The sequence below is a fragment of the Hylobates moloch genome, unplaced genomic scaffold (assembly GCF_009828535.3).
Source record: "Hylobates moloch isolate HMO894 unplaced genomic scaffold, HMol_V3 SCAFFOLD_15, whole genome shotgun sequence".
NCBI classification, from domain to species: domain Eukaryota; kingdom Metazoa; phylum Chordata; class Mammalia; order Primates; family Hylobatidae; genus Hylobates; species Hylobates moloch.
In genome coordinates, this window is record NW_026652290.1 from 8517369 (window position 1) to 8529774 (window position 12406).

Here is a 12406-nt window from a genome sequence, read left to right on the forward strand (position 1 = left end):
TTAGGCTCTTTATTGAGAAACTACCAAAGCATCGCGATTACAAATCTGCTGTCATTCCTGAAAAGAAAGATACAGTAAAGGTGGGTCTTCACTTTCATTGTTGCCCATCTAAAAGCTTCAGAGCAGCACAGACTGACTTCAAGATAAAAGTAGTAGTCTCTGCATCAAAGTACCAGATCCTGCAATAGGAGATAAGGCCATTTCACCAGAACAGTTCTGAAGTAGCAGGTATGGTACAGTAGGGGGTATTTTAAATCATTTTGGGAAATGTTGCAGTCACCACCTTGACTTAAGTCTTCTTTTGGATTCTCTAATTTTCTGGCATTGTTCTAATTCTGTTTTCTGTTTTGTGTCTCAGAAATTAAAGGAGATTGCATTTCCCAAAGCAGAAGAGCTGAAGGCAGAGCTGTTAAAACGATATACCAAAGAATATACAGAATATAATGAAGAAAAGGTCAGTATATAACAGCCAAGAAGAAAATTATTTTGCTTTTTTAGGCTGTGCCCTGGGATTTGTAATATGACATTTCAATATAACCTGTGCTTTTAATGTGCTGTTTCACCTTTTTTGGGCAAAGACCAGAAACTCAAAAAAGTAGAACACAAGTGGTTAGGCTCAGGGTTGTAACACAGATATAGCCTATTTGTCAAAGAGAGTGACTTGAGGGACAGAAAATCTGTTGCCTACCTGCTATGTCTAGAGTGAGAATTTTAAGAACAATGAACATTCTCTCCAAAACATAGGTTTTTAGATCAGAGAATTTGAGGGTTTGATTCACATTTGGTTATACCTGAAGCTATTTATAAGAGTTGACTTTTCAAGCTATTTTTTTTTTTTTTTTTTTTTAATACAGTCTCACTCTGTCACCTAGGCTGGAATGCAGTGGCACGATCTCAGCTCACTGCAACCTCTGCCTCCCCAACTCAAGTGATTCTCCTACCTCAGTCTCCCAGGTGACTGACTGGGACTACAGGCATCCGCCACCATACCCGGCTAATTTTTGTATTTTTAGTAGAGATGGGGTTTCACCATGTTGGCCAAGCTGGTCTGAAACTCCTGACCTCAAGTGATCTGCCTGCCTCGGCCTTCCAAAGTGCTGGGATTACAGGCATGAGCCACTGCACCCAGCCATTTCAAGCTATTTTCAAATGATTCTTTTTAGGAATAGTCAGTTAAAACATGTGAAGAAACTCCCAGGGCGCTGTCAGTGGCCAGCTGTGAATACATACTGCAGCCACTCACAGGCTGTTGTGTAGCTGTCTGCTGGTCTCTATTCTGGACTCTGATGTTGAAAATCAGCAGAGGGATGAACAGCTATGAGGTATATACTTCTAAAGCACCAAGTGAGTGTAAGCTTTAAGGAGGAGGTTATTACTTAGCATTTCTTTCTTTTTTTTTTTTTTTTAATCCAAATGCCACTTAAGTATTTCTTATTAGCTTAAAATGTCACTGTGTGTTGAACAAACACATAAAAACCATAAAATTTTCAGAGGCTTCATTTTGGGTTAAAATTCAGAAGGCCAGACCTGGTGGCTCATGCCTGTAATCCTAGCACTTTGGGAGGCTGAGGTGGGTGATCGCTTGAGCCCAGGAGTTTGAGACCAGCCTGGGCAACATGGTGAAACCCCATCTCTACAAAAAATACGAAAATTAGCTGGGTCTCTACAAAAAATACAAAAATTAGTGTGGTGGCACACACTTCTGGTTTCAGCTACTTGGGAGGCTGAGATGGGTGGATCACCTGAGCCCAGGGAGATTGAGGCTGCAGTGAACCATGATTGGCCACTACAGTCCAACCTGGGTGACAGAGTAAGACTGTCTAAGAAAAAAAAAAAAATTCAGTAGAGACCCCCAAGATAGCAGGTGTAAGTTTGGATCTGGTTCTATTTTATAGCCTTACTTGAAATATAGAATATATACATGACACAGAAGAATAAAACTCTCTGTGATACAGGTTAGGAGAACACAGACAATAAGTTGCATCAAGATTTCAGGCCAGATGTTGTGGCTCACCCCTGGAATCCCAGCACTTCGGGAGGCCGAGGTGGGCAGATTGTTTGAGCCCAGGAGTTCAAGACTAGCCTGGGCAGCATGGCGAAACCCTGTCTCTACAAAAAATACAAAAATTAGCCAGGTGTGGTGGTACACACCTGTGGTCCCACCTACTCAGGAGGCTAAGGTGGGAGGATTGCTTGAGTCTGGGAGATCAAGGCTGCAGTGAGCTGTGATCATGCCATTGCACTTCAGCCTGGGAAACAGAATGAGACCCTGTCTCAAAAAAAAAAAAAAAGAAAAAAGATTTCAGTGAAGAGGAAAGTGCATTAGGTAGAGTCATTGTCGGGAGGGTGTTGAGAGGATTGGGATTTTAATTGTCCTTGGAGATAGGTATACTGTGGCCAGATAGAAAGGGGTGGTGACTACACTCCGTGGGTATGAAGATACTGAGGAAAGCATGAATTCTGTGTTAGGTAATCAGGCCAGAGCAGAAGTACATTTTGGAAATCTCCATGCTAAAAAGCCTTGTTCTCCTGAAGTGCGAAGTCACTGAGGTGTGAAGTGTTTGCCCAAATTTTCTCTCTTTGTAGAAGAAGGAAGCAGAGGAATTGGCCCGGAACATGGCCATCCAGCAAGAGCTGGAAAAGGAAAAACAGAGGGTAGCACAACAGAAGCAGCAGCAATTGGAACAGGAACAGTTCCATGCCTTCGAGGAGATGATCCGGAACCAGGAGCTAGAAAAAGAGCGACTGAAAATTGTACAAGAGTTTGGGAAGGTGGACCCTGGCCTAGGTGGCCCGCTAGTGCCTGACTTGGAGAAGCCCTCCTTAGATGTGTTCCCCACCTCACCAGTCTCATCCATACAGCCTTCAGACTGTCACACAACTGTAAGGCCAGCTAAGCCACCTGTGGTGGACAGGTCCTTGAAACCTGGAGCACTGAGCAACTCAGAAAGTAGTAAGTGCATTCGCTGATGTCCTCTTCCTTTTCAGTTGCAGCCAAACAGTATCATTCTGACGGGGTCAACCTAAGATTACCTCCCTGATCCCACTCATTAAGCTTTGGTCACAGAAACCCATCTGATAAGTATTGCTGTACTGTGTCCTAATACACTGGCTATGTTATAAAAGTGGCCTTTGCTGAAACCTAGTGTGGTCGATTTTCTGAAGAGCTAATATTATTCTTGAAAGTCAGACTGTCAACTTTTTAGTGAAAGGAAAAGAATGTGCCAAACCGAATTCATAATCCTCAGATAACATCATCAGACGCTGTGTGACTCTGTGTCCCCTGCTCTGACTTTGTTACCTCTCTAGCAATTCAGATCTTGCTGTTGAATACACAAAAACAGAACATCTTTCCCCTCCCACTTTTTTTTTAAAATATGAAAATATAGCTGTGAGAGACACTTCCTAACTTTAGCTTGCTGGCTGTCTCACAGAGTTTCTCTATGGTGTTCAGAAACTGGGTCCATTCTTGGCATTTTTTATGAGCTGCTTTGTTCATGCCTTTTTTGGGGGACTACACTGTATTTTTTATTTTGTTGTGGTTTGGCATTTTAACTTCTTCCAAAAGACTAAGTTCAGAAGTAAATAACTGCCCAGATTTTTTTCCATTCTCAAGAATATACACTAGTGTATTTCTTTTAAAAGTCATACTCTCTGATATTCTTATCTGAGATAAAAGAGAGATTTAAAATTAAAAGTTCAGATGAATGGGCAGTGTCTTAGTCCATTTTGTGCTGCTATAACAGAATACCTGAGGCTGGGTAATTTATAACGAACATAAATTTATTTGGTTCATAGTTCTGGAGAGTGGGAAGTCCAAGATCCAGGGCCTGGCAAAGGCCTTCTTGCTGCGTCATCCCACGACAGAAGGGTGGAAGGGCAAACAAAGATCCCTCATAGCCTCATCACCTCTTAAAGATCCTACCTCTCAATAATTTTGCATTAGGAATTAAGTTTCCAAAACATGAACTTTGGGAGACACAGCAAGGAGGTTATTTTTTTAATTCTTTGTATTAGATTCTGACAGAAAATTCCCAAATGTTTCAAGAACTTGTGTCTTTTTCCCCCCCTAAATTTTATTTTTTACTTTAATTTTTTAAGTTTTTGTGGGTACATAGTAGGTGTATATATTTATGGGGTACATGAGATGTTTTGATACAGGCATGCAATATGAAATAAGCACATCATGGAGAATGGGGTATCCATCCCCTCAATTATTTATCCTTTGAGTTACAAACAATCCAATTACATTCTTAAGGTTATTTTTAAAAAAACTTTTCTTAAGGTAGTAGTTTGCCCTTTTCTTAACTTGAATAATTAAAGCCTACTATTTTCTCTTCTTGAAGTAATGTGCTCCTTACAGCTGTGGCCCAAGATTGGAGAAGACACTTTACAACCCTTTTTTTGGTGCCATTAGAATGAGATCCCTACTCACTGCCTGAAGTTGGGGGAATCCCAGTGGCTTAATGTTGCTCTCCCATGGCTGCCGGCTGTGAGGTCTGCTTGAGGAGGCAGGGCTCAGTGGTCTCCGACTTTTCTCCTTTCTCCATTACAGTTCCCACAATCGATGGATTGCGCCATGTGGTGGTGCCTGGGCGGCTGTGCCCACAGTTTCTCCAGTTAGCCAGTGCCAATACTGCCCGGGGAGTGGAGACATGTGGAATTCTCTGTGGAAAACTGGTAAAAAAAAAAAAAAATACTCTTCTCTGAACCGAAACTATTTCTTCCCCTCTTGGCATCCTGTGACTGTCAGAGAAAATATCCAGGGTCAGTTACTCTTTGTACCAAGGAACCGTGGACTGCATAATTTCGTGTCACTTTGAATTTGGTGACCCTGTATTGATTGATTGAATTGAAGTGATTATTTTAATGCTAGTAGTAAGAAATACCTAATTTTAAACTTGGTAGGAAGATCCAGTCATTATCTACATATCAATTTTTTTAGTACCTACTTTATGGTAGGACCTGGGAATATAAAATATGTAAAGCACATAGTATGTGTCCACGAAAAGTGCCCAGTCACTTTGGAGAGAAGGCAGACATGCACTAAAGTCTAACCAGCATGCTGAAAAATATGTACAGGGAATTTTGAGGAAGGAAAGGTCACTGAATGGAGGCACTTAAAGAACCCGTTACTGCTGAATGAATAAATAAATGAAGTAGAGTAAATGTAAGCTGAGGCTTACGGGATGAGAAGGACTTAAGGAAACAGGGACAGGAAAACAACTTTAGACCTGAGCAAGGGAAGAGAAATGGTACTCTACCCAGAGCTTCTCAGCAGAGCAGTTCGGCACAGCAGGAAATTCCCTCAGGGCTGTGGTGTTTGCCCAGGCTGCAGAGTTCTGGGGTTGGTCTCTGCATCTGTCGCTGTACAGAGTACCCCAGGCAATGTGCATCAGCAGCCAAGGTTGTGAACCACTGAGTGGCAGGACTCCTGCTGTGTGGGAAGGGCTTTCACTTGTATAGATGCTTACCTTTTCACTGTCGGGATGAAGTGGAGCAGGGTTGCATGAGCACCAGGGAATTGTGACCAGCTGTTCTCTCCTTTGGCAGATGAGGAATGAATTTACCATTACCCATGTTCTCATCCCCAAGCAAAGTGCTGGGTCTGATTACTGCAACACAGAGAACGAAGAAGAACTTTTCCTCATACAAGATCAGCAGGGCCTCATCACCCTGGGCTGGATTCATGTAAGCAATTCTGAGCTGTCTGAGAGTTAGTCTCTGCCTCTCCTATGGTGGTATAAATACACTGAGTGTTTCTTTGAACAAAGTCAATTATATCCAGATTATTTATTGTTTTTCTCTCTTTTGGTTGCAGTCCTTAGCATACTTGACTATTGCACTTTGGTATTGTTTTCTGGGAACACTTAGGGCTTTTAAATTTTTTTAACTTTTTATTTATTTTTTAGTAAAAATAAACTGTTTTCCCTAAAGTTCCAGTTTCCCTCTGAGTGTGACTGGTGATGGGATGCTGGCCTAGAATATATGTGGACATTGACCTTAGAGACTATGCCTACTGTATACAGATGATGTTCCTTAAAGTTGTATAACTCAAAATATTTTAAATGAGCCAAGTAGGTTAATTCAGATGCTTGCATTTGGTCTTTCTTAAAGCACCTTTATATAAACAAGAAGGGCTATAAATACACATTATTTTCAAGTGTCTGCATATCTTGTGCAGTCTTCTGGTAATGTTCAGGTAAAATATAAGGCCTTCCCTAAAGATTATTTTTAAATTTTTCTTTCTATTCCTTTTCAACCCCTCACTCCCATAGCCCAAGCTGCATTTTATGCTGTATGACAGAGTTACAAATAAATTGGTTTATTCTTGGATTACACATACTTGTATGCCAGAATTTGGGAAAGACTGACCTGTGAGGCAGTCCCACGTGCCTTCCGTCCTTTCTTCTGTTCAGTTACATTCATGTTGATGATTTGCCTGTTATTGTGTATCCCCACCCCACCCCCATTGTAGTAGATGGGGGAAAGAAAACTTGTTCCTTATCTGCCAGGGCATACAAATTTGAGTAAGGTATGATTTTAGCCTCATGAAGGAGATTAAATAACTAGACAATTAATAACTTCACCTGGGGCAGAATGTGCTAAAGGCCTCAAGAGGTGCCAGCAAGGCACTGTGGAATTCAGAGGAAGGAGGGACCATGCTTGATAGGGTTTAGTAGAATGTTGGCAAGCTGGGCCAAGGGCAAGTTCCTTAAGGAGCGGACAGGTGGAGAAGAGGCAGACTCTGTTCCTGGAGCACTGGGGGGACTAGTTCGCTGAGATTTATGGTTCATATCAGGAAACAGTGGTAGACATTTTTTTTTTTTTTTTTTTGAGACAGAGTTTCACTCTTGTCACCCAGACTGGAGCGCAATGGCAAGATCTTGGCTCACTGCAACCTCCGCCTCCCGGATTCAAGCGATTCTCCTACCTCAGCCTCCCAAGTAGCTGGGACTACAAGCGCCCGCCACCATGCCCAGCTAATTTTTGTATTTTTGGTAGAGATGGGATTTCACCATGTTGGCCAGACTGATCTCGAACTACTGATCTCAGGTGATCCACCCGCCTCAGCCTCCCAAAGTGCTGGGATTACAGGCATGAGCCGCCACGCCTGGCTAGATACGTTTTAATGTAGCACATTGGAGCCGGGTTCTGGAGGGTCTAGGGTGGACAGGCAGAATTGTTCCGCTTTTTAGTAAGTGGAGAATTCCTAAAGGTTTTTGAGCAGAGCAATGATATGATTAAAGCCATACTTTAGAAAATTTAACGTAAATACAGTTTTAAGGTAGGTTGTGGCAAGGAGATGATTTAAGAGGTTAGTGTGCTGATAAAGCCTAATAATGATAAGAGCTAGGGTGATGCCAGTGTGTTTGGGAAGGAGGAGATGAATGTAGGATTTCAGAGGATTTGGGAAATGAGTAATAGAGGATGATGACTCAGAGTCAACGGTGACTCAGAGATTTGGGGTCTTGCAGTGATACCTCATAAGCAAAAGTAGGGGATCCAGGAGAAGGATTTGGTTTGAAAGTGGGGTTCAGTTCTGAGCATGTTGAATTTCAGGTATTGATGAGATATTAAATCACTGGAGGTAGTTATCAGCCAGTTGGCAATGTAGGGCTAGAACTTGGGAGCAAAGTCAAAGCAGGAGAGAGGGCTCTGGGAATCCACTATGTAGTGCTGATCTTGGAAGCTCTGGAAGTAGGAGAAGAGTCTAGAGCAAGAAAAGGTTCACTGGCAACTTGGGGGACAGGCTACCTAAGGTAACATAGAATGTAGTTAGCAATGAAGCAAAGAGATGTATGAAAAAGGTGAGGGTAGTGTTAAGACACAGAAGCCATAGGAGGAGGAAGGCTGTTTTGTTTTTGTTTTGTTTTGTTTTTGAGACGGAGTCTCACACTGTTTCCTAGGTTGGGGTGCAATGGTGCAATCTTGGCTCTGCAACCTCTGCCTCCCAGGTTCAAGTGATTCTCCTGCCTCAGCCTCCTGAGTAGCTGTGATTACAGGCACCCACCACCATGCCTGGCTAATTGTGTGTGTGTGTGTGTGTGTGTTTGTGTGTGTGTGTGTGTGTGTATTTTTAGTAGAGACTGGGTTTCACTATGTTGGCCAGGCTGGTCTCGAAATCCTGACCTTGTGATCCTCGTGATTACAGGCATGAGCCACTGCGCCCGGCCAAGGAAGGCTTTAAGAAAAAATTTCCGGATGTTAACCATGTCACATCCTATGGAGAGCTCCAGAATGGTGAAGACTCAGATCGGCCTGGATTTGATGAAATTATTGAGGATCTCGATTTAGTGCGTTTTAGGCATTAATGGGAGTGGACTGTAAGACTTTAAGAAGTCATAGGGATTAAGCTTGTGGAGATAATGAAGTATACACTACCATTTTGAGCAACTTAGCTCTAGAGGAAAGGAGAAAGATGGGATGGTGGTTTAAGGAGAAGTTGGGTTGAGAGAATGTTTGGTTGATTGTTCAAAGTGAAAGGCTTGAACGTGTTTTGTTTTGATGAAATATAACACATACATAAGAAAGCACACAGAAACTAAATATATACTTTAGGCCGGTGCGGTAGCTCATGCCTGTAATCCCAGCAGTTTGGGAGGCCAAGGCAGGCAGATCACGAGGTCAGGAGTGCAAGACCAGCCTGGCCAACATAGTGAAACCCTGTCTCTACTAAAAACACAAAAATTAGCTGGACATGGTGGCGCATGCCTGTAGTCTCAGCTACTCGAGAGGCTGAGGCAGGAGAATTGCTTGAACCCCGGAGGCAGAGGTTGTGGTGAGCCAAGATTACGCTATTGCACTCCAGCCTGGGCAACAGAGCGAGACTTGGTCTTGGGAAAAAAAGAAACTAAATGTACACTTTAACAAATCATTAAGCAAATATCTATGTATATACACTACCTAGGTCAGGAAACAGAATACTGTCAGGAGCATGCATGCCCTAAGGGAGGGAAGTCCTCCCTCCCTTGGTTCATTTATAATTTCACCACTTCAATGTGTGTCTCTAAACACTATAGTTTACTTTTGCCTGGCTTTTACCTTTTTGTAAATGGAGTTATACCATATGTATATTTGTGTCTTCTTTTGCTCAACATTTTGAAGGTTTATTCACATTCTTGTGTGTAGTTTTCTGAACATGTTCTTATGCCCAATGAGCCAACAATGGAGATGTAAAAGGGCAGGAGAGACAAGGTAATGGAGTGATAAGGAAGGATCGAATCAGAAGTACAAAGAGGGATTCATCTTCACAGGGGGAAAAACATCCATTCCTCCAAGACAAGATTGAATGAACGGAAATGAAGATACAGAGAGATTTTTGAAATGATGTCTGGAGGAGTTGAGGAAACACGTTTTAGACAATCTTGACCTCAATAAGGTTGAAGTCTAGGTCTGTTGTTGAGCAAGAGGGAGACCAAGGAGGAATTAGAAACTGGAGGAGATGGGGGAAAGTTTAGAATCATTACTGTACAGACTTCAGGTAGAACTTAGCTACAAATGAATAAAAGAGTTTTAAGTATCAGTGAGGGTCCAGCTGGGAACAGATTTAAAGCCTAAATTGATAGTAGTTCAGCTTTTTTATTTTTATTTTTTGAGATGAGGTCTCACTATGTAGTTTATGTTGGAATACAGTGGCTATTCACAGGCACAATCATACTGCATTACAGCCTTGAGCTCCTGGGCCCAAGTGGTCCTCCTGCCTCAGCCTCCTGAGTAGCTAAGACTACAAGCACACACCACCATGCCCAGCTAGTTCAGCTTTTTTTCCTCCATATTTCTGCACCATTCCTTCCTAATTCGGGATTAAAAACAAACAGGCTGAGTATGGTGGCTCACACCTGTAATCCCAGAACTTTGGGAGGCCAAGGTGGGAGGATCACTTGAGCCCAGGAGTTCAAGACCAGCCTGGGCAAAATAGCAAGACCTTATCTCTATAAATTAAAAAAAATTATGCATTTGTGGTGGCACACGCCTGTGGTCCCAGCTACTTGGGAGGCTGAGGCAGGAAGATTGCTTGAGACTGGGAGGTCAAAGCTGCAGTGAGCCATGATCACACCACTGCACTCCAGCCTGGGCAACAGAGCGAAAACCCTGTCTCAAAAACAAACAAAAAGCAGACCGTAAGATTTATTCAGATCTTAAAATAGGCCAGAGGAAAATGCAAAAGATCAATTCTTCCTTCTTAACCTTGTCAACTATGAATCAGCTTCCCAGGTCAAAAGCTTGGTATGGTTATGGATTGATCACCAACTGTTGTCAAACCTCCAGCCCAGAACTCAAGGCACTCCTCATCATGTTTCAGCCCTATCTGAGCCATTTCCCCCTAGGGAAAATTTCCCACCCAGGTACCCAGGCTGCCTTCAGCACTCACCCTCCTTGCTCATTTCTGCTCCTTCGGTATATTGTTTTCTCTTTGTGAAAGTGCCTTCCTCTATCCCCAGCAGCATGGGCACAGTGAACATAATGAACTATTCATTCAAGAAACTTGACTATGAAAGGAAGGAGGGAGAGAATGTACAGTAGTTAGAGAGGAGCAGGGGATCACGGCAAGGTTTTTTGATTCTGTTTAATAGTCGTTTACTGAGCCCCTGCTTATGTCTCTTTATTATCTTTCTGGCTACCCACATTTGCTCCCAATTAGAATCCTGGACTCTAACCATGGGATGGAAGGTGGTGTTGGCACAGGCCACTGCTCTTTAGCAGCCTAAAGGATTATATTCTCATCAGGTAGAAACTTTGTGGTCACTGAAGTCCTTACATGCCCCGTGAAGACTTGTGTGTGAATTTGCTGCCTGCACTCAGCTAACACATTCCTGTCCTGAAGGCTTCTTCCACAGTGAGCTCATCACAGCACCTGAGAATGGTGCTTCTCAGATGAGGCTGCACATAAGAATCACTTAGTGAGCTTTCAAGAAAAATGTTCCCTCATGATGGTTCTTTCCAGGGGTGGGGTGCAGGAGTCTGGGCTTTTGTCAAGCTCCTCAGGAGATTTGTTTTTTTGGACAGCAGGTCTGAAAACGCTAGTCAATTGCATGTCTTTATTGTCTGTGCTTTTCTGTCAGTAAAGGTTGGTTGTCTTTTTGAATCATGCTAGATCTTTTTCCATTTTTGTTACCTAAGATCACACTTCCTCTAAGATGAACATAAGTCATTATATAGTTGTCTGTTTTGTATATAAAATATGTGCTTAATAAAACAAACAATGGAAACAAATAATCGGGATGCACATTTAGGTGATGCTTTAACTGATTAACCTCAAATTTTAGCATTGTGTTCTCCTTCCAAACAGAATGGTCTCCTTTGTATGGTTTAACTAGCCACTGAAATTCAAGTAGTCCCCTACCTCCCGTATCTTCCTTGGATGATGCTTTAGCTACAGGACAGCCTTTGCCTATAGAACCTGATTCATGTTTGACCTTTTAACACCTCTGTGGGAAAGAAGAATCATTCATCTAATTGTGGTTTACTAAGTCCTTGACTTCCACCATGTTGAAATATTGGGTGTGTACCATCTGTTCCAGAATGGGTGACTCGATGGTATGAAGAGACCTTGTAAGGAACCAAATAAGTCTTGATGGTCAATTAGAAATTATGAGTCTCTTGAAAAACCAAAGCCTGAATCATCCTTAGAGGAGATAGAAGAAATTCCCTAGCAAAAGTTCCAAGGGCCACTGCGTGCCATTCACAATTGTTGAGGACACCCACCTACCTTGTCCATGGATGCCCATCATGACAACCCCATTAACACCTATTAACACCTTTGATTCCATGGATCCCTGGGTGAATCCAACATCATAGTCCTTGAGTTCTTCCAATTTGGTTCAAGAGCAGGAGAGCCAGAGCAGGAAATATCAACAAACAACCCCCACTTCTGTCTCCAACCCTGAGACGCAAATGTCTTTTCCTGTCTCCACTCCTACTGTCTGGTGATCTTTGTGCAGCAGATATGTGCCTGAAGGAGGTCTTCAAGCCAGTTTATGTGTGCTGTCATCTGAGATGGGGTTCCCCTTGCCAGTTCTCACACCCTACAAGACCCACCATACTGATCTCCTAGCTAGCACACACCAACCTCAGGGAAGCCTTTTCTTCACACTTGGAACCTAGATCTTGATTTCCTTTTGAGAGGTCAGAATTTGTTTAACTAGAATGTGGCACAGCATTGAATTCTTCTGCCTTGTCTATTCCAGCTTCAGAATTCTGTTTTTCTCCCACTTTGCAGTGGTCTTTGAGTTTTAACACTGTGGAACAGTATCTTTCCCCAGTGATGCCCCAGATGGAAGGTTTGAGCTCTGTCCCTGGGTCCTCTCCATACCCTACTAGTTTAATGGCCCGATATCTTGATGCCTTCTCACATCAAGGCTCTGCAGCCTACAGTCTTTCATCCAACCAGGAATTCCAGAAC

General features: G+C 42.7%; 1 protein-coding gene across 7 annotated transcripts in view; it reads left to right on the top strand.

Moving 5' to 3' along the window:
* STAMBP (STAM binding protein) overlaps nucleotides 1-12406 on the top strand; it is a 45315-nt gene that overhangs the window by 16120 nt on the left and 16789 nt on the right. For all 7 annotated transcript variants that reach the window (XR_009209974.1, XR_009209975.1, XM_032178240.2 and 4 more), the window contains 5 exons: nucleotides 5-80; nucleotides 359-454; nucleotides 2587-2953; nucleotides 4556-4680; nucleotides 5554-5691. Coding sequence is in view for 5 of the 7 variants with exons in the window: in XM_032178240.2 (XP_032034131.1) it covers nucleotides 5-80; nucleotides 359-454; nucleotides 2587-2953; nucleotides 4556-4680; nucleotides 5554-5691 (802 nt within the window). In the remaining 2 variants the exon portion in view is untranslated. The remainder of the gene's footprint in view (nucleotides 1-4; nucleotides 81-358; nucleotides 455-2586; nucleotides 2954-4555; nucleotides 4681-5553; nucleotides 5692-12406) is intronic.